Below are 22464 nucleotides of genomic sequence, written 5' to 3' on the forward strand. Positions count from 1 at the left end.
TACCATAAGTCAAGTGGGGAAGAGTAATATATTTTTGTGGTTATTTCCTTTTTCTACTTCCTAGTGCTGTTGCTGAAAGTGATGCCATCGAACCGCTAATTAGTGTTCTGAGCTGTAAAAGAGATGGCGCCGTGGCTAGTGCTGCCTCTGTTCTCACAAACTTAGCCATGCAGGAGCCTTTACGTCTCAGCATTCAAAGCCATGGTTTTATGACGGCCATTGTAGAACCACTGAATTCCACTAACAGCATTGTGCAGAGCAGAGCAGCTCTTGCTGTGGCTGCTATGGGCTGTGATGCTGAGGCCAGAACAGAGGTAAGGCACTTGTCTGTCCTCTAGATTAGGAAAAACAACCCTGGCATTTTCATATCACACAGCTTTCTCGGATCAGCATATTTTGCTATATTTCTAGGTAAAGGTCAAAGTTTTGGTTCTCTAATATTGGATCTCTAATACTTGGTTCTGTAAAAATTGTCAGTTTCAATAAACAATTTGCAATGCTTATTTTCATGCTAGTATCCTTCTGGCTTTTCAGCTAGATTTGAAAAATTTCAAAGGGCAAGCAGGTTAGAAATTGAACTGTGAATCAGAAAAAAGTATATAAGTAAGATCAGCTTTAATTTAACTAAATAATATATATAAATCCTAAGGAGAAACTTTATCCTTGTTATGCTGCATGGTGAAAAAAATTATGGGTGTAATCAGTACAAACCACATAATTATTTTGTTGTAAAATTCATGTTTTCCATGTAAAAAAATGCCTAGACATCAGACTTTCCATTTACAGTTGTGATAAAATCATAGGACTGTGGAAAGAATTTTGAAGATGCACTTTGTAAAGCTTGTTGTACAACAATTTTTTTTGGTTGGCTGCTTCACTTGGATGTCTGAGGGTTGCTTCAAAGCTGTTCTCCAGTTGTCTATTCATGTGTGTGGATGTACACACAGTATTCCTAACTGGGATTGTCAGCAATACAAAGCAGCTACAGACAGACAGGGATGTTTTTCCCCACACGACCTCCTTTGTAGAAGCCCCCTCTTTGAATACTTTGCACAGTCTTATCAAATACAGTGGTACCTCTACTTAAGAACTTAATTTGTTCTGTGACCAGGTTCTTAAGTAGAAAAGTTTGTAAGTAGAAGCAATTTTTCCCATAGAAATCAATGTAAAAGCAAATAATGTGTGCAAACCCATTAGGCAAGAAATAAAAGCTTGGAATTTGGGTGGGAGGAGGAGGAGGAGGAAGAAGAGGAGGACAGTCACTGCCAAAAGAAGAAGGTGAGGTGAGGTGAATCAAAAAAATCCAAAACTTTAAGGCTTTAAAAAAAAAGAGGGACTCTGAGGCAGTGAGGAGGAGCATGCGCCTCCCATACACCTGGCGTGAGGCTGCCTCTCATACTTTGCGCCAGAGAGAGAAATCCAGGCGGGTAAGAGGGGAAATCTCCCGCTCCTCTGACCAAAAGGTGGTGGCGGCTGCTGCTAGGTGCTTCCTCTTCCTTCCCATGCTGAAGGGCTCCCCTCTTCTCTTGCTTGCGCGCTTTGTAACCGGTGCCTTTCCTTCATTGTGGTGACTCCTCAGTTTAGCTAAAGCTGCGTTGATTCAGCCAGGCCAAAGCACCCCTTTTTGCCGAAGCGCTGGGTGTATGGGAGGTAGCGTGAGTGAGTCACCACAGCGAAATGGTTTATTCCCTCTCCAAGCGCCCAGAGAAAGGAAAATGCTTTGTTCGCTCTGGACTGCCAAAGCCTCCTTAAGCACCACCGAAAGGCTCCTCTGGCAGCCCAGAAAAGCCCGAGATGGCCAGGATTAAAGGGGGAATGGCAGGAAACTGGCCGGGCCTTTGTGCTGCTCTCAAATTTCCTGGGAAATTTTTCCAGGCTTAGGTTCTTAAGTAGAAAATGGTTCTTAAGTAGAGGCAAAAAAATCTTGAACACCCGGTTCTTATCTAGAAAAGTTCTCAAGTAGAGGCGTTCTTAGGTAGAGGTGCCACTGCAATATGAGAAACCTTATTCTGAAATTCAATACTACTCATCAGTTTAAGGCTATTTGCATATATTTGGCCTCAGGGATTGGCAGCAGGGCAATTTTGTTAGCTCTCCAAATACAATTTTAAAAATTTAACTTTAACTTTTAAGTTGGTCAGTATCTAATGCAGTTGCTGTGTTCCAGTTGATACACAGATCCATCCATTTATAAATAAGCCTGCAAATTTGTTAGTACAAATTATGTCTAAATAATTTGAAAATGCTGCAATAACAATTAGTGGATAGACCAGATTTTAGATGTTAAAAAAGGCACTTTCTTACTGCAACATATTTCTGCTAGACATCCTACCATAGGATAGCAATTATCTTTTTCTTTCTGGTTTTTTACCCATTCACATGCTTCTCCCTCAAGGAAAAATGTTTCTGTGCTACTCTTTTGAAAGTTAACAGCTATACCCATTAGTTCTTCCATTGCTTGTTCACAAATAGTAATTAAATAGGAATCAATAATGGAGGGCAATAGCAGGAAGTCCAGTAATTAGCAGCTTTGACAGTTACCAGCATTCCAGCCATTTTGTTGATCTACAGATATGTTATGGACTACATTGGACAGTAACTATAGATATCATGGTGATTAAAAAAGTAACATTATGATTTGTGGGTAAAACAAAGGAAACCTAAATCAAGATCATAAACTCAGTCACAGTTTCACTTGGTGACTGCTTTGCTTTATGAAATAAAATGGCCAATCTCAATTATGGTTGAAACCAAATAATTTTATAACATTGTCTCATTAGTAGTACTTCAAACCTATCCTACATCTTGTAGAAAAAGCCAAGTCTTTCTAGTTCTCTTTGCAGGATTTACCTTACCTTGGCTAGAAAGAAAATCTCTAGTGCTATTTCACTATAAGTATAGCCAGTGATGGGTTCCTACGGGAACGGTCAGGAACGCAGTTCCGGTAGCAAAATTTGGAGCTCCACCTCACAGCACCCAATTTGCACTAAAAGATGTTAAAACAAAATGCATAAGCCACGCCCACAGTGTGGTAGTAAAACTTTTGGTAGCCCATCATTGAGTATAGCCTTAGTTATTCAGTCCTAATCGAATAAGTATTATTGGCAGCAGTTTTGCTCCTTAGGTTGGGTGCAGCCCTTGCCAGACAAAACAAGCCTATCCTATCATCCTGGCAGAGGTGGCCTGTTGAGTATCTTGTCAGTCAAGGAACTCTTAAAAAAACTCTTAAAAGTATTCAGCTGAAGACTTTCTCTGCTGTAGCATCAAACCACTGGAACATCCTGTTCTCTGGGATGAAGCTTGTTATATTCACTTACTTTCCCATCTGGTTCGCAAATGGTTTGGGTTTTTTTTTTTTTTTTATTGTTATATTTACATTTTTATTATTTTTTTCCAATTTTATTGTTTGGTTATTGCTGTGGGGCTATACCTAGAGTAGCCCAACAGCAGGAACGACAGCAAATAAATTTAACTAACAAACAAATGTTGTTTTTCAGTTACGAAATTCTGGTGGACTTGAACCTCTTGTTAAACTTCTGCATTCTAAGAATGATGAAGTCCGAAGAAATGCTTGTTGGGCTGTTATGGTTTGTGCAAGTGATGAATTAACAGCAGCTGAAATGACCAGGGTGGGGTGAGTTGAGATGCCAAAGTAATAGCGCTGATTGTGGTGGGATCAGATCCTTGTTTTAATGCTGACTTATATCCAAGTCTTATATCTTGTCTTCATGTTGTATTATAGTGTAACCATAATTAGGGAGTAACCAGGCACAACATGTTGCATCAGATATTCCATTTCATCAACCATCCATAACAATCACACTTTCATTTTACCCACAATCCCTTTTCTGAAAGAAAACTGATGATGGTTTTGTGCCTGAGGGTGTTTTTCATAATATAAAATATTTTTTTTAATTTGTTCTTATTTATTATAACTATTTTTATGCTGCCTTTGTGCATCTTTACTCCAGTCATGTTGGCCTTTGAATTTTTGTATTTGTAATTTTACATTTCATCTGTTTTATTATAGGATAATAGGAACACATTAATACACACTCTTTTGTACATTGCCATATAAATTATAATAAATAACTAATCCTCTTTACATATGATTATTCTTGGCAGTGTTCAGTAAAATGATATAAATTGTGAACCAACACATCAGGATAGTATCAGTTTAATGGATGTAAGATGGAGATGAAGGTTAAATTGCTTAAATGCAAGTAAATTTTGTTGGAGAGAATTAGGTAAAGACAAAAGGGGATTTAGTCATGTATTAGGCTTACATAAAGATCATAAACATTACCATGGGGCTTGCTTTACTTCCAGTTGGTATCCCCAATAAAATATTTCCAGATATCCTGAGAGTTCATGCAAGTCTAATGAGAATTTTTGGGATATGAGCAAAATTTTCATATTTTATACAAGACTGCTGGTTTTGTGAATTTGCTACCTTTTGACTACTTTTATTATCGTGTAAATTTACTCATCGCTTTTCCTGTCTGTTTTATTTTGTGAGCATGGTCTCCGGAGAACTACAATACAGATCTGAAATCAGATATATTTCAGTACTGTATACAGTAAATTGTTTATAAATGACTACAGTATAATAAACAAAAATATTGTAATGAATTGGAACAATGTTTTTAGTGATTCTCTTGTTTTGTTTCTTTGCTAAAGTGCTTTAGATATTCTTAATGAAATTAACCTCTCTATTGGTCGCAAAAATAACTTCAGTGAAGCAGCATTGGAAAAGATACTTGATCACAATCTTCCACAAAAGTACAGTCAACTGGGGTTTTTAACATCAAGTAACATAATTTTGGATGGATTCTATGACTTTGGGCAGGTAAATGTATGTTAAGTAGATCATTAGTTAACATCACCCGTACATAGGAGACAGGGGTAAAATCCTCACGTTTAGCGTGGTTCGGGCGAGTAGGTAGTGGTTGAGGCAGCTGGTTTGGTAGAGATGGCAATACAAGACTCTGCCCACCCTCCCCAACATCATCACTTCCTGGTTTGTTTGTTTTTTAAAAAAAACTTTTAAAAGCCCTTTTTCCCTGCCAGTTCACTTGAAAGAAAGAAAAAGGGAGTAAAGGGGGGAAGGAGGGAGGGAGAAGGGAGGAAAGAAAGAAAGAAAGAAAGAGAAGGGTGTTAGAAGCAAAAAATCGGGTTTCACTTTTCAGCTAGGAGATCGCTTGGCAAAGAAGAAAAACAAATGCTGTTGTTTTAAATCAGGAGTCTCCAAACTTAGCCATATGGCTGGCTGGGGAATTCTGGGAGTTGAAGTCCCCAAGTCTTGAAAACTTTGGAGACTCCTGCTTTAAATTGAAAAGCCTTGCGAAGCTGCTTGGAGGGAGATTTTTAATTGCAGAAGTAAAATGACATTCTGGGATACATGAACAACAAACTGGATAAAAGGAAGGATTATTCTATGTTTTTGATGTTTTGGGGTTTGTGCAATGCAGGCTTTGTGTTTCTAAAAGGGTTTGTAGTTAAATGACTTTCGTCCTGTGTCTGGTCTTGAGTGTGGGGCTGCTGATTCCAGTTCTATACAGTGGTACCTCGAGATACGAGTTTAATTCGTTCCGGACCTGGGCTCTTAAGTCGAGCAGCTCTTATCTCGAACGACTTTTCCCCATAGGAATTAATGTAAATAATTTTAATTGGTTCCAGCCCTCAAAAAACTCACAAAGTTAGTCTAAATTATGCAGAAAGACATGTTTTTAATGAAGAAATGTACATGTACATATAAATGAATAATGAAGTTTCTTTCACTTAACTTGTAAACTTTCTTAAACTTTTAAATTTACATATGTTCAACTTCTCTGCCACCCAATCCTGTAGGACAGAGGTCCCCAACCCTTTTTGCACCAGGGACCGGCTTTAAGCGATCAAGAGAGGAATGGGTGAATGAATGGACGGAGGGTGGGAAGGAAGGAAGGAAAGAGGGAAGGGACAGGAACAGAGGAAGGAAGCAAGGAAACTTATGAAAGGGGAGAGTAAGAGAGGAATGAGTGGAGGGAGGGAGGGAGGGAAGAAGGTGGGAAGGAGAAAGAAAAGAAGAAATAGAGGAAGGGAAGGTAAAAGAGAGAAAGAAAAAGAGCAAGAAAGCAAGCAAGCAAGCAAGCAAGCAAGAAAGAAAGAAAGAAAGAAAGAAAGAAAGAAAGAAAGGGGGAAGGGACAGGAACAGAGGAAGGAAGCAAGGAAACTTATGAAAGGGGAGAGTAAGAGAGGAATGAGTGAAGGGAGGGAGGGAGGGAAGAAGGTGGGAAGGAGAAAGAAAAGAAGAAATAGAGGAATGGAAGGTAAAAGAGAGAAAGAAAAAGAGCAAGAAAGAAAGAAAGAAAGAAAGAAAGAAAGAAAGAAAGAAAGAAAGGGGGAAGGGACAGGAACAGAGGAAGGAAGCAAGGAAACTTATGAAAGGGGAGAGTAAGAGAGGAATGAGTGAAGGGAGGGAGGGAAGAAGGTGGGAAGGAGAAAGAAAAGAAGAAATAGAGGAAGGGAAGGTAAAAGAGAGAAAGAAAAAGCAAGAAAGAAAGAAAGAAAGAAAGAAAGAAAGAAAGGGGGAAGGGACAGGAACAGAGGAAGGAAGCAAGGAAACTTATGAAAGGGGAGAGTAAGAGAGGAATGAGTGAAGGGAGGGAGGGAAGAAGGTGGGAAGGAGAAAGAAAAGAAGAAATAGAGGAAGGGAAGGTAAAAGAGAGAAAGAAAAAGAGCAAGAAAGAAAGAAAGAAAGAAAGGGGGAAGGGACAGGAACAGAGGAAGGAAGCAAGGAAACTTATGAAAGGGGAGAGTAAGAGAGGAATGAGTGAAGGGAGGAAGGGAGGGAAGAAGGTGGGAAGGAGAAAGAAAAGAAGAAATAGAAGGGAAGGTAAAAGAGAGAAAGAAAAAGAGCAAGAAAGAAAGCTGCAAGCACCCCCCCGAGCCCCCCAGGCCGGCTGCAACCTTTTAAAACACGTGCGCCGCTTCGCAGCTGTCTCCTGAAGCCGAACGCGGAAGTTAGCGTTTGGCTTCAGGAGACAGCTCCTTGGCGCTTGTATCTCGAATTTGGGCTTGTAAGTAGAACAAAAATATCTCTCCCCTCCCAGCTCTTATCTCGAGTTGCTCTTAAGTAGAGCAGCTCTTATGTCGGGGTTCCACTGTACTGTGTTTTCTAGGCTGCCAAATCTTGCCATTATTTATTATTTATTTATTTATTCATTTGTCCAATACACAAATACATAGGACGAAAAATAGACATGTAGTGTAAGGGTAAAGTGAACTTAGAGGAGAGGATATATGAAAGAAAGAAAATATATATGATAAGTGAGAGAAAGGAAAGACAATTGGACAGGGGATGAAAGGCACACCAGTGCACTTAGGTACACCCCTTACTGGCCTCTTAGGAACCTGGAGAGATCAATCGTGGAGAGTCTAAGGGAGAAATGTTGGGGGTTAGGGGTTGATACAATTGAGTCCGGTAATGAGTTCCACGTTTCGATAACTCGATTGTTGAAATCATATTTTTTACAGTCAAGTTTGGAGCGGTTCGTATTAAGTTTGAATCTGTTGTGTGCTTTTGTGTTGTTGCGGTTGAAGCTGAAGTAATCATTGACCGGTAGGACGTTGCAGCATATGATCTTGTGGGCAATACTCAAATCGTGTTTTAGGCGCCGTAGTTCTACGCTTTCTAGGCCCAGGATTGTTAGTCTATTTTCGTAGGATATTCTGTTTCGAGTGGAGGAGTGAAGGGCTCTTCTGGTGAAATATCTTTGGACATTTTCAAGGGTGTTGATGTCTGAGATGTGGTATGGGTTCCAGACAGATGAGCAGTAGTCTAGGATGGGTCTGGCAAAAGTTTTGTAGGCTCTTGTGAGAAGTGTGAGATTGCCTGAGCAGAAGCTGCGTAGGATCAGGCCATAGGGAAATTGTCAGAGTTGCATTCGAAAGCTACTGGCTAGGCACAGGAATGTATGACATAGGAACTCAAGAACTGAAGCCGATGAAGAATGAAGATAATTCAACAGGAACTGGTTGAAGAAGCTTTACTCACAACCCTTTTATCTTAAATGGAATATTATCTAGGATAGTATAATCTTTGACACCCCTTCTAATATTCCATTGGCCGTACATTCATATGTTTCATTAAATTACAATGATTTACATCATTTAGAGGTTTTATGAAACCACCAGCTACATTACAGTCTGATTCAATGTAATATAGTGTGAAATTTCAAAATATCCCATCTTTAATGTGTTTTCTAAGGATGTGTTTGCCTGTTTGGGTTAATGGAGCCAAATGTCAGGCTTCCACTTTCTATATGGTCATTATCTCATTATCTCTATTGGGCACGAATGTGAAATGAGCTTCAAGCAGGTTCTTTGTTAGCAGTTTGATTTTCCCTTGTTTTCTTGTGAGTGCTTTACTTATGAGTAATATTTTATTGGGGGGAGATGCTTCCCACAGGAGAGGGGGGGGGAGGACCACAAATCTGGCTGGCATTAGGCACCATTTCAGAGGATGCTTTGAAACAGCACAGCAAAGGCTGGAAGGGACCTCAGAGCTCATCCAATCCAACCCATTCCCTGGCAAAATGGACTGCTAAATTGGCCAAACCCATCCAGTCACATGACAATCTGGTTAAGCCCACCCAGTCACATGACTACACCCACATGAAGCCATACCCATCTGACCCCCAAACCACACTCACAAAATAAGCCATGCCCATAGAACCAGTAGGAAAATTTTCACATTTCACCCGATAGCATAACATAGCGAGAAGATACTTCATATTTATGAAAGTGCATTGCATTTTACTTCCTACCATTTGGGTCATGTGAGGATAAATACTAAACTGTCATTTATTATCACAAGTATAAATAGGACTGAGGTTTATCTGCTCGTCTTACTGTAATTATTGTTAGAAAGAAGCTTTTTAATACTTTACTTTGTTACACTTTTCTCAGTTGAAACACTTCAGAAATAATTTTATTACTATTTCTTTGGAATAAGCAATATTTCATCATATTCCACAATTTGAAAAAATAATATGGTACTTTTATTTTTTTGCTGAAAGATGAACATGAGTTTGAATCCATACAATAGATTCAAGTATATACTTTATACTAATTTTGTAACATGTCTAATAGTATAAAAGATCATTCAAAAACAGGAACAACAATAAAATAATAAACATTTTAACCACAGTTTTTTTTAATAGTTTAATGATATTCATGTAAATAGTTCAAGTTAAAAAGTTCAAAAACAGTTTAATACTGTAATATTAGTTTTATTATGATGTACAATAATAAAATTTGTCATTTAAAAGAAACTTTAAAAACTGGCTTCAGTAGAAATTTGTGATATAAATGTCTTTAAAACAACAACTTGTCAGATGCCAAATAAGCCAGCAATAAACTTATTTTATTTGTTTGCATGCTCCTTTTAATAAACTAGAGTTTACTTTAAATCAAAAATCTTAGTTTGTATGTAACTGTAAATCTTCATATGATAAAGCGAAGCTTAATTTTGTTTCAGGCATTTTATTCATGAACATTATTCCTATGTGCTTAACATTAAATTAATCTTAATACTACTAATAAGTATTAGCAAGAGTTCCCAATAACCTTTGTAAACTTTCTAGAGATGGCAGACAATTTATATCATATATCTTATTGAAATTTTCTTATAGGTGAAACCTGGTGAAAAACTATTGTCATTGGAGGAACTCTGCACTCAGAAGCTTAATGATCATCGTGCTATAATTTTAATAAATTCTAAACTATCAGAAATGTAAGTGTACTAATAAATTATTATAGAGACTTTAATAACTGACTTCACTCGAAGCCAGCTAATCCTATTGTCCAAGGTTTCAAGTAAAGGTCTTTCATTGTTCATGAAATATTTATTGAATGTTTTATTTATTTATTTATTGGATTTATATGCCGCCTCTCTCCTAGGACTCTTGCCCCAAATAACCTTCTCTTTCCACTAAGAGATTTACATATCTGTATTTTTCCTTTATTCTAAAGACATTGTTTATAGTAAGTCTTATTAATCTGACAACATCTCTTTCAGGTGTAGGTAGAGAGCTAATGATAGTTCACACAAGAAACGTTATAGCTCAGGGATGTCAAATCCATAATGACAAGTTGTTGTCACGTGATATATCACAACTCACCCCCCTTCACTAAAATGAGGTGGGCGTGGCCAGTGTGTAATGAATCCAGCCTGCAGGCCATGAGCCTGATACCCCTGTTATAGCTGATCAGCGAGTAAAACCCTGCTCAAAGCTATTCCACTAGGCCATTAAAGAACAGAGTTCCATTAACACCAAGTTATATTTCTTTTCATGAACATAAAGATTCAGCTTTTAAAAATACGGTTAATATTAATCTCACCAGGGGGGTGCAGTGGTTTGAATGCAATATTGCAGGCTAATTCTACTGACTGCTGGCTGTCAGCAGTTCAATTCTCATCAGTTCAAGTTTGACTCCATTCTTCCGAGGTTGGTAAAATGAGGACCCAGTTTGTTGGTGGTGATATGCGGACTCTGTAAATCGCACTGTGAAGTGGTATATAAATCTAAGTGCTATTTAAAGCAATCTTCTTTTGTAACGGGGAAAGGATGTACAAGCATTAAATCCTCAGTATTTATATTTCCAGCTCTTTACACAGCTTATTAGTTTCAGTCAACACCAGTATGTAATGAGCATCATTTGTGTAATTGCCTTAAGAAATATTCATTTTCTCAAATTTCATAAATTAGGTTGAAGCATCCACATCAACAGAAGGTAATATCCATACAAAAATAGGATTTAAGTATACATGCAAGTAGGAGGAAACTAAGCTCACACCACATAAATATGGATAGGAAGAAATATATATATGACGGTCTTGGTATATTCAGGTTTCTTCCCGTGTAGGATTTGGAAATTTCTGGCGACGTTTCAACGAGGTCTCACTCGTCATCTTCAGGTTTCTGTCCTTGTTCTAAGGCAAACATTGCGAGACCTGAGCTGCCTTCCTTCTATAAATACTGGTGGCTGGGTGTGGTTTGATGGCTCAGCAATTGCCTGCTGTGTAGAAATTGCCTGCTGTGTAGACTCACCAGGAAGTTTCTACACAGCAGGCAATTGCTGAGCCATCAAACCACACCCAGCCACCAGTATTTATAGAAGGAAGGCAGCTCAGGTCTCGCAGTGTTCGCCTTAGAACAAGGACAGAAACACCAGCCTGAAGATGACGAGTGAGACCTCGTCGAAACGTCGCCGGTTGTAAATATGGAATGTTTGTAACTGCCATTTCTTCCTTGTATATAGTGTTAGGGGTGGAGATTTGGTTTGAATGTAGCAAATAGATTGGGTGACTATGTTTTAGTGATCTGATTGGTTGGTGGAATCATAATTACTTGAAGGATTGACATGGTGATTATTATGAAGTGTTTTTTTGTTTAAGGCTGGTTTCCAAATCTCTGGTAGGCGGGACGTATCATTCCTTTTATTCATGCAGAGGGGGTGTTTCTCAATCTCTATAGCTTCTAAAGTAATTCTTCTATATAAATTTTCTGTTTTGGAAAGTAATTTAGTTTTTTCAAAGTCAATTTCGTGCCCTGTTTTTTTAATGTGCTGGACAAGGGAGGAAGTCTTTTCTTCTTTTTTAACTGCATTCTTATGTTCTGCAATGCGTGCACTTACTCTTCGATTGGTTTGTCCAATGTATGTGGCTGCACATGTTTTGCAAGGGATTTCATAGATTCCTTGGTGTTCTAATTGGATTTTAGCTTTTGGGTTCCTTAGGATATTTGATATTTTTTGGTTAGTGAAAAATGAAGTTTTGATGTTATGTTTGTGCAGAATTTTACTAATTTTGTCTGTGGTGCCCTTGATGTAAGGGAGGAGGGTGGTACCATTGTCCTGTTCTTGATCTTGATTTTTGGGGGGTGTCTCTTTTTTTATTAGGTTTGTGATTGTTTTCCTTTCGAATCCATTAGAAATTAATACATCTTTGAGTTTGTTCAATTCAGTTTTTAAGTGCTCATGGTCAGCTAGGCGTTTGGTTCTGGTGATGAGAGTTTTGGCCACTGAGGTGATCTGTGCGGGGGTGGGTGGATGGGAATGTGCATTTAGATAACGGTTGGTATGGGTTTTCTTTTGGTAGATAGTGTGTCCTAGGGTGCCATTGGGTTTTTTATAGACCAGTACATCTAGAAAGGGAAGTTGATCATTGATTTCTGTTTCCATAGTAAATTGTATTTTGGGGTGTAGGTTATTGAGATGTGTGAGGAAATTGTCTAGTTTTTCCCTTCCATGTGGCCAAATTACAAAAGTATCATCAACATATCTCAGCCAAAGTTTAGATTTGTGTTTGGATTGCTCTAATGCATTATTTTCAAAATATTCCATATACAGGTTGGCGATGACAGGTGAGAGGGGTGATCCCATGGGCGCTCCCTCTATCTGTTTATATCTTTGTTCGTTATAGATTTACATTTACGTTTACGTTCCATATTTACAACAGCACGAAGCTTGAAACTTCAGCCTGATGATGGTGAATGTGATTTCACCGAAACGTCGCATAGACACTCAAAATATTACACGGGGCAAAACCCGAACTCAGAACAATCTACATACATATACCCGTGAAAATCTACGAATATATATATATATATATACAGTGATCTCTCGGTTAGCGCGGGGGTTACGTTCCAAGACCTCCCGCGCTAACCGATTTCCGCGTTATACTGGATGCGGAAGTAAAAACCACCATCTGCGCATGTGCGCCATTTTTTTCATGGCCGCACATGCGCAGATGGTGGAGTTTGCGTGTGGGCGGCGGGGAAGACCAAGGGAAAGTTCCTTCAGCCGCCCAACAGCTGATCTGCTCCGCAGCGCGGAAGCAGCGAGGAGCCGAAGATGGGGTAAAGGCAAAGGGGAAACCCCATCTTCGGCTCCTCGCTGCTGCCGCGCTGCGGAGCGGATCAGGTGTTGGGCGGCTGAAGGAACCTTCCCTTGGTCTTCCCGCCGCCCAGGCAAAGGGGAATCCCCAAGATCGCTTGCCGCTTGCCGCTTTGCAGCTTGGAGCCTTGCTTCGCCTCCTTCGCTGCAATAGGCAAGCGGCAAGCGATCTTGAGAAAGAGAGAGAAAGGAGGGCGACTTGCCAGTCCATGCCCCCCTGGATGAACAGCCTCGCATGGCCCCAGCGCCAAGCTCCGCTGTTGCCTCCGCCCCCATTCGGCTCTGCAGCTGAGAGGCCTTCCCGGCAGAGCCCTCCCCAACAGCTCCCGCCGCCAGCGCAAAAAAGAAAAGAAAAAAAAATCCCCAAAAGAGGCAGGCACAAAGCGGGGGCACGAGGGGAGCTGCCCGGCAGAGGTTGCTTTTTTTCTTCTCGTGGGCAAGTGGAGGGGGGGAGAGAGAAGGGAGGAAGAGAGTGTGAGAGAGGAAGAAAGAGAGAGAGAAATGATAGAAAAAAGGGGAGAAAAAAGAGAAATGAGAAAATGATTGAAGCATAGTGACAGGAAAGAAAGAGAAAGAGACAGAGAAGTGACTCTTGGTGATGACGTATGACGTCATCGGGTGGGAAAAACCGTGGTATAGCAAAAAAAACGCGGACTTATTTTTTAATTAATATTTTTTGAAAAACCGCGTTGCAGCGTTTCGCGCTAATCGAGAACGCGCAAATCGAGGGATCACTGTATGTATATATATATATATATATATGTAGGAAGAAATTATGTCTATGTACATAAAATGACATAAATTATTTCTTAATCTCATATAAATTTTACACTCTAAAATCTCATTGTTACTTATTTATTTATTTATTTTATTTATTATTTATTTTGTCAGAACATGCAGAAGATAGCAGGTTATACATAAACAAAGTAAATACAGATAAATGAGAGCAGTCGGACAGGGACGGTAGGCACGCTGGTGTGCTAATGCATGCCCCTTACAGACCCCTTAGGAATGGGGTCTGGTCGACAGTAGCCTAAGGTTAAAGTTTTTGGGGTTTGGGGAAGAAACCACAGAGTCAGTTGTTTGCTGATGCTATATTTAATACCTGTAGTAACAAGTGAATTTTCTTAGGCTAAACTCAGTAGGACTGAAAAAGAATTAAATGTTCAAATGAAGCAATATGCAGAATAAATGTCTGATATGATGACATCCTTTCTGTTTCAGTGAACAAGCAACCTCTATTTCAGTAGAGGAAAAGGCACAAGATACCACAAGCTCCAAAACTGGGGTGTCTGCCAGCAGTAATAGGAGAGGTAGCAGAAATAAGTAAGTATTAAATTTTTGTACTTGCTCTTTTTTCTTTCAGGAATTGTAGATTTAAAAATGTATAAATTAGATTTCTTTTTGGGAAAAATCACACCATTTACTTTATCACACCATTTACTTTTAAAGTTTCAAATAAGAACGATGATCTAAAATGAAAAGGCTATTCAACCTCTGTGAAATACAGATTCTTCTCAAATTTAAAAACCTCATGGCATCATTTAGACACCAATTTAACTTTATGTAGTCTCATTCATACCTATCCATCATTGTGGCATCAGAAATAACCTATTTTGCCATGCTGATTAAGACAAATTCCATTATGATACTAAGTTCCTGCATGAAACTCCCTTTGGGGCTTGATTGATAAACAAGTTATGCAATATTTTCTATTTGTTCTGGCTTTATCTGGCAAGATGGTGATTTCTAGTGAAAGCTTCGTCTAGGTCAGTGATGGCGAACGTTTTTTCCCTTGGGTGCCAAAAGAGCATGCCTGTGTGCGCATGCACAAATGCCCACACCTATAGTTCAATGCCTCGAGAGGGTGAAAACGGCATCCCCCACCTCCCGGAGGCTCTCTGGAGGCCGGAAATGGCCTGTTTCCCAACAGGAGCCCTGTAGGCTCCTGTTTTGCCCTCACCAGGTTTCAAAGGCTTCCGTAGAGCCAGGGGAGGGTAAAAATGTCCTCCCCCTCTGCGTGAACCAAAAATCAGCTGGCTGGCAAATACATGCATATTGGAACTGAGCTAGGGCAACAGCTTGTGTGGTAGCAGATATGGTTCTGTGTGGCGCCTGTGACACCCGTGCCATAGTTTCGCCATCACTGGTCTAGGTAGTCACAATTAAATCCAAAATTTCCATTGCTAAGCAAGATAGTTAAATGAGTTTTACATTTTACAACCTTTCTTGCCATAATTGTTAAGTGAATTGTTGCAGTTGTTCAATTAATAACCCTTTTTAAAAGTGGCTTCCTCATTTATTTTTTGTCAAAAGTTTGCAAAATGATCAGATGATGCCAGAACATTGCAACTGTCATAAATTCATAAATTCATGCTGTTTGCCAACCATCCATATTTTGGTCATGTGACCTGAGGATCCTTCAATCATTATAAGTTTGAAATGTGGTCTTGAGTGCCTTTTTTCAGGGCCACTGTAACTTTGAACGGTGACTAAAGGATTGATTGTAAGCTGAAGACTATCTGCATTATATTGTATTCTGTGTCCAGAAAATAACTGAAAACATTAATAACACTAGTAAATTTTCTAGACTCAAAAAATTACCCAGAGTGTTGTTATCTACATATATAAAATAGAAAATGCATTAATTAATTCATAAATGGTACTAGGATAGGAAACCACCTTGGTGCTAACCAAAGCATACATGGGAATTATCAATTAACACCATGTGTGTGTGTGTGTGTGTATGTATGTATGTGTGTGTGTGTGTGTATATATATATATATATATATGTGTGTGTGTGTGTGTGTGTGTGTGTATGTGTGTGTGTGTGTTACATGTTTTTTTGCTGAATTTGAAAATTAAGGGAGACTAGGATAGATCTATTTCGGCCTTATTTTGGCCTCATCAGCTAGTCATACCCACTGGGACTTGAACCTGCAACTTTGCCTTGTAAGGCAGAGAATTATCCTCTAGGCCAGTTTTTCCCAACCTTTTTTGAGCTGCGGCACATTATTCACATTTTCAAAATCCTGGGGAACATTGAGCGAGGGGGGGGGCACAAAAAAGTTTGGACAAAAAAATCTCTCTTCCTCCCTTTCGCTCTATTTCTCTCTCCCTCCCTCTTTCTCTCCCTTCCTCTTTCTCTCTCCATCCCTTTCTTTCTCCCTTCCTTCCTCTCTCTTTTGCTCTCTTTCTCTCTCCCTCCTTCCCCCCTCTTGCTGTCTCTTTCTTTCTTTCTCTGCACTTTCATCGCTCCCCACCCCAAACTCCAACACCCAGCTCCTTGCGCGGCACTGGAAAAGGGTGCTGCATTGCCGGCTACTACCTGGTGCTGCCAGGGAATCTCCAGCTGGGCAGGGTGCTGCCGGTGCCTCCGACCTGGAGCTCCCACTCGCAGCTGTCCCCCGGCTCCTGCCCGATGCCGCTGGGAAAAAGGAGGCGCGAAGAATGAAGCTCTCCTTTTTCCTGCCTTCCTTCTTTGGGGCCCAGCAGGAGAGCGCCGGAAGCAGCGGCATCGGGCAGGAGCCGGGGGACAGCTGCGAGTGGGAGCTCCAGGTCGGAGGCACCGGCACCGGCAGCACCCCGCCCAGCTGGAGATTCCCTAGGAGCTTCGCGGCACACTAGTGTGCCGCGGCACACCGGTTGGGAAACGCTGCTCTAGGCTACAGTATCCAATCCCTTCAGCTCTGCACCAGGGAAGGGTTACATATTTTTGTGTCGAATCACCCTGGTGTATTATTTATTCAATTTTTATGGTGCCCTTCTCCTTAGACTCAGGGCAGCTTACAACATGTTAGCAATAGCACTTTTAAACAGAGCTAGGCTATTGCCCCCACAATCCGGGTCCTCATTTTACCCACCTCAGAAGGATGGAAGGCTGAGTCAACCTTGAGCCGGTGATGAGATTTGAACCGCTGACCTACGGATCTACAGTCAGCTTCAGTGGCCTGCAGTACAGCACTCTACCTGCTGCACCACCCCGGCTCATATATATATTAGCAAACTACAATAGTGGTGAAATTAATTTTTTTTACCACTGGTTCTGTGGGTGTGATTTGGTGGGCATTGAGTGGCTGGATGCACATGGCAGGGGATTGATACTGCAAAATCTACATCCCCCACCCCATTCAGGCCAGCCAGAGGTGGTATTCGCCAGTTCTCTGAACTACTCAAAATTTATGCTACCAGTTGTCCAAAACCTGCTTGATTTCACAGGGTCAGTATTACACCACATTGACACCAGGGATGGGTTCTAACTTACCTTGCTGCTGGTTCACTTCTTCCTGCGCCATGTGGCTGCGTGCGTATTGCATGGCTGTGCAGGCAGGTGTGCATTTTGCATGTGAAAATTTTTAATTTTTTTTTTAAAGCCAAGGGCATGCACAGAAGAAAAAAAATCAGCAAAAAATTCAAAAAAAAATTTTTTCCCCCAAAAAATAAAAATAAAAGATGGCAGTGTCCACAGACCAGCACTGATAGAAGCAGCTCTATGACATCACCAACAGTTTGCTACTGATTCTATAGAGCCAGTACGAACCAGGAGGAACCCACCTATGATTAACCCCAATGGATTCTTGATACCTGCAATTCTCCCTACTCTGATTTCAACTACAGTCGTGATACCCCTTGTGTCTTTTGTACTGTAATCATTTAAGACACTTACAAAACATGATTTATATATAACAATATAAATCTGCTAAAAGAATATATATGACATTATCAAGTCACATATATTTCCTAATTCAAACATGGAATGATATGCTTTTACCATTATTAAATTAAGTATGTGAATATCTATCTATACACATAGGCACCCAATAATTTACATATTCATATATTTTATTACTGCATCTCTAGTGAATGGCTGCTTTTTTTCTTTTTTTGCCTTTATAAGGCTAGATTGTTATTGCATAGACAGCTTTTTAAGAATTGCCCAAAAGATTAAATGGTTTGGATTAATTGGATCCAAACTAGATTGCTATATTTACAGTCCTATGCAGATTCCCCGCCCCTAAGAAAATGCCCCATCAGATTCAGTGGATCTTTGTGGATACTTACCTTAGAGGACTCAAAAAAAATAACTTCACACTTATTTTAATGTGATCAAAAGTCAACTAACTTATTTGATACAATTGGTGTAATTTAGGATATATTCTTTGCTACTGCTTTTGTTAAAAAAGAAAAAAAGAAACTATGGCTGTTGTAGACACAAAGACAGTGAAGGGCTACCAAAGTTTTTACTACCACACTGTGGGCGTGGCTTATGCAGGACGCCCTGCATTTTCTTTCAACATCTTTCAGTGCAAATTGGGTGCTCTGGGGCACAGCTCCATTTTACTACCCCACTGCGTTCCCACCGTCTGAGCAGTAGCCCACCCCTGCACAAAGAGGACAGAGTAGGACATAGTAGCTATTTATTACTGTATACGCCAAATAAAATAGAATTACCTTTCTGCCCCTGCCCTTTCTGCATCCTTCTGTATCTCATACACAGCAGTTCATGTGATACACCTGTCTGGATAAGTTGATTAGGAAAGATCCAAGTTCTCCCTCCCTTGCAAAAATGGGAGAAGAATTTGTGTTCTGTGAAAGTTGTGGGGCTATATCGACTTCTCTCAAGGATAGTTGCACCGTGGATCCTTTGGTTGTGATGTATGTTTTCCCCATCAGCCATGTTTGAAAATGCAAAAAAAATTATTCCAGTCTAGAAAACAGTAGGAATTCACATATTGCATTAAGCCATGGTTTATATTTAATAAATCACAGTTGGCTGCTTTCACCTAAAACCATAACTCATCTGTTTAAACCACAATTACTGGATGCATTTAAAATAGCTCAGTTTCATCTGTTGAGTTCTCCATTGGCCTTCCACAATAATGATGCTACTTGATAAAAAAAATATATGGAAATGTGCTTAAAAAGCAGCTACATATTTTTGAGGTGCCTACTGATTGTAGATATGATTGAAATTACTTAAATAAGTTTGAAAATCAATTGCTTAGTCAAGTAGTTATAAACCATGGGAGCAAGCAAAATAATTAAATTAATATGGAATATAGTTTTTTTAGTACTGTATTCCATTGGAGTGCAAGGAAAGGATTCTTCCACAGAAAATATTTTGCCTATTGGTTTTGCTTGGAAGGCCCCCGAAGATTCTTAATAATGCTTCCCTTCTCCTCTCAGTTCATTAAGAATTCCTATGCTTTACAGAAATGAAGAGCTATTGGCAATTATTTTGTAATTTTGATAGTTCATTGGAAGACAAACCAGAGTCTCCAGGACGGTCTTCAATCAGTAAAGGAAGCTCTAGAGAGAAAGGATCAAGGTACTGATATTCTTGTTTCAAGCTTGAGGGTAAATAGTTTGGCCCAAGGGCCTAAATTCTAAAAACAAACTCAAGGAAGCAAATAAAGGAGAGAAAAGGACCAGAACGAAATATGGATACAGTAGAATATTATTTCAATTACATCACCTTCATGTAACAATAGATAATTTTGAATCTATGGTAGCAACATTGCAAAGATATATATTATACACTGAGTGGTCCCCAAACTTGGCAATTTTAAGCCTTGTGTACTTCAACTCATCCAGCCACAATTCTCAACTCCATGCTGGGAGTTGAAGTTCACAAGACTTAAAGTTGCTAAGTTTGAAGACCTCTGCACTAAGGTAATTGTAAGGTCTGAAAAGTTAGCAGAGTATTGCTTTCCACTACCAGATATAATATATAATTCAAAAATCTCTTTGTAGCCTGGCACTTATCTTTTGTACAACATCACAACTCTGCCTTTTTGTGCTCATATCAATATGAAGCCCTTTCTACTTAAATAGATAAATGAACGTAGAGAACAGTATTAATTATAGCAAACAGCCCATCCATGTTAGTCAGACGTGTGCATGACAATCTCTGATGATTCAATTCAGTTAAACCTAATAATTTGAAACCACATAGAAATATGTGCAGCTATTAATTGTTTCAAACTGTTTTAAGTGGGTAACTGTAACATATTTTTATGATACCAATCTACTTCATTTAATGTATAGTAGATTGGTGGTCTTATATTTCCAGCAGTTTATTAGTAGCCATGCAGGTAAAACATCTCAGAGTGACACTAAGCACAAATAAAACATAATAAAATAATTTATATTTGAAAGTTCAGTTTAATCACAGAAGTGACTAAAATATTACAAAGATAATGCTGTTTAAAAACACAATCATTTAACAGAAGAAGAAAATTAAACGGTGTAAATTAATTCAAAAATTCATAGTTAATTAGAAAATTACAGAGTAAGAATTAGGCAGACATTTTTAGAAGAATGTTTTGTAGCTACAGGGTTACTGCTGAAAAGACCCATTCTTGAAATTAATCATAATTTCAGAACAAGGTTGCAAATTATAACCGTGGGCTCCACCTTCTTCAGAACTATATTGCATATTCAGGATGGGCATAGATATAAAGTGATCATGTGCTCATTATTTTAGAGCAACTTGCTTTTCTTTGATTCATTAAATAAGCTTTATTGATTCTCTCATTTATATTTTTGTTTGCTGCCTTCTTGTGCATGTGCTTACTTGCTTTTTCCTGTCTTTTCTTATCTTTAAATAAAATATTATTTCTATTTACTAGAGCTTTATTGTCTTAAATGACTGGATTTATGCAGCTTCCAGTTCCATCATTACCGTAAAAACTTTATAAAGATAACCAGTTAAGGATTGCCAGAACCAAACAAACCATTACCAATGGAGATGATTTCTTGTATATTATAAGTTATCAGTGTCATTTTTTCAACCTGAATTTTGTCACAAAATGTGCATATTCTAAAATATGTATAGAAAGCTTGCCAAATGTGGAGTATAAGAAACTCCTGGATCATAATCTTGGAATTAACTGAAAAGGACTTGCTCCATGTTAGTGACAACTGCACTGTTGATGGTAGGAAATATAAATATTTTATGGCCATTAGCTAAAATCTTTGGAATTCTGAGGTTGCTTCTTTATTTAAAAATAGTATGTAGAAAGAACCCCCAAATACTCATTTGAACATGAAATTAAAAGAGAGATTGTTGAAAAGAGCTAGAAAATTCTAATATGGCAGAAATACTTATTCTGTTATGTATCTTGGGGGGGAAAATCATGGTATTTTTCTGAATGAGCCTCTGTGCTTTCTATGCTGATTAAAATGAGAGCTTTGGAAACAAAGATATTTCTAATTAGTGCTACCTTTTTACAAAAGGAAGGGTAGAGGGAAAAAAGAAGAAGAAAAACCAAAGGAGGAGGACTTGGAACTATCCGTACCTAAAATACTTGAAACCCCAGGAAAAGTTTTATGGATCCCCCCTTTTGACCCCATCTTGTTTGATTATATTACTGAGGTTTCCAGAACAATTCTGCCACTACCAACCAGCAAAGAGCAAGTGGTAGCTCTTGCACAGTGAGTATGTCAAATGCGTGTTAGCAATATAAAGGGAATCTTTCAAACAATTTCTTTAGACTGTATATTGGTTAGAATACAATTTCCATTGTATTCTATTTTGCATACTTTGCACAATTATGACTGTTAATATGACTGTTAATTTGTTGGGAGATAGTTTAGGGTAAGTTTGAATAAGTTATAGAGGCCATGTTGAGACAGAACATTATTTAAATTGATTTTCAAAGTGACTTACTCATATATAAAAGAGTAAAGCAAATAAAAACCATTTAAAGCAAGAGTGTCAAACAGGATTTCTTCGAGGGCCAGATAAGCATTGTAGTCCTTCACGGGCCAGCCAGGGGGGAAGATGGGACAGATGCTTTATGCAGCACTCTTCCGGTCAAAACACCGTGGTTCTGGCTGCCAAAAGGGTGTGGCCCATTTTGGCTGCCAGAGGCACCATGGGCCAATCCTTTGCTATTTCCAAGCTGGCCCTGTGTGCCAAATTTAAGCCCCCTGTTTGACACCTCTGGTTTAAAGAGTTTCAGGGAAAAAGTGATCTGGTGACACCCGATGAAGTGGATAAGGCCATTGGAGCTGTGAGTTCCACCACCTGCTTACTGGATCTGTGTCCCTCTTGGCTGGTTTTGGCCAGCAGGGAGGTGACACGGAGCTGGGTCCAGGAGATTGTCAACGCTTCTTTGGGGAGGGGGTCCTTCCCGGCTTCCTGCAAGGAGGCACTTGTGCGCCCCCTCCTCAAGAAGCCTTCCCTGGACCCAGCCGTACTCAATAACTATCGTTCAGTCTTCAAACTTCCCTTTATGGGGAAGGTTGTTGAGAAGGTGGTGGCGCTCTAGCTCCAGCGGTCTTTGGAAGAAGCCGATTATCTAGGCCCTCAACAGTCGGGTTTCAGGCCCGGCTACAGCACGGAAACTGCTTTGGTCGCGTTGATGGATGATCTCTGGCGGGCCCGGGACAGGGGTTTATCCTCTGTACTGGTGCTTCTTGACCTCTCAGTGGCTTTCAATACTATTGACCATGGTATCCTTCTGCGCTGGCTGGAGGGGTTGGGAATGGGAGGCACTGTCCTTCAGTGGTTCTCCT

The 22464-nt window shown here is 39.5% G+C and overlaps 1 protein-coding gene across 11 annotated transcripts in view; it reads left to right on the plus strand.

Moving 5' to 3' along the window:
* Window positions 1–22464, plus strand: part of ARMC3 (armadillo repeat containing 3) — an 89001-nt gene that overhangs the window by 58281 nt on the left and 8256 nt on the right. For 7 of the 11 annotated variants that reach the window (XM_070727328.1, XM_070727333.1, XM_070727326.1 and 4 more), the window contains 7 exons: window positions 65–314; window positions 3498–3634; window positions 4681–4849; window positions 9678–9778; window positions 14167–14268; window positions 19196–19270; window positions 21181–21378. In XM_070727328.1, the coding sequence (XP_070583429.1) occupies window positions 65–314; window positions 3498–3634; window positions 4681–4849; window positions 9678–9778; window positions 14167–14268; window positions 19196–19270; window positions 21181–21378 (1032 nt within the window). Of the gene's footprint in view, window positions 1–64; window positions 315–3497; window positions 3635–4680; window positions 4850–9677; window positions 9779–14166; window positions 14269–19155; window positions 19271–21180; window positions 21379–22464 lie in introns of all 11 variants that reach the window. The other 4 variants (XM_070727331.1, XM_070727330.1, XR_011556828.1 and 1 more) reach the window with 3 other exon arrangements.

This window comes from Erythrolamprus reginae, chromosome Z, assembly GCF_031021105.1.
Source record: "Erythrolamprus reginae isolate rEryReg1 chromosome Z, rEryReg1.hap1, whole genome shotgun sequence".
NCBI lineage: Eukaryota > Metazoa > Chordata > Lepidosauria > Squamata > Dipsadidae > Erythrolamprus > Erythrolamprus reginae.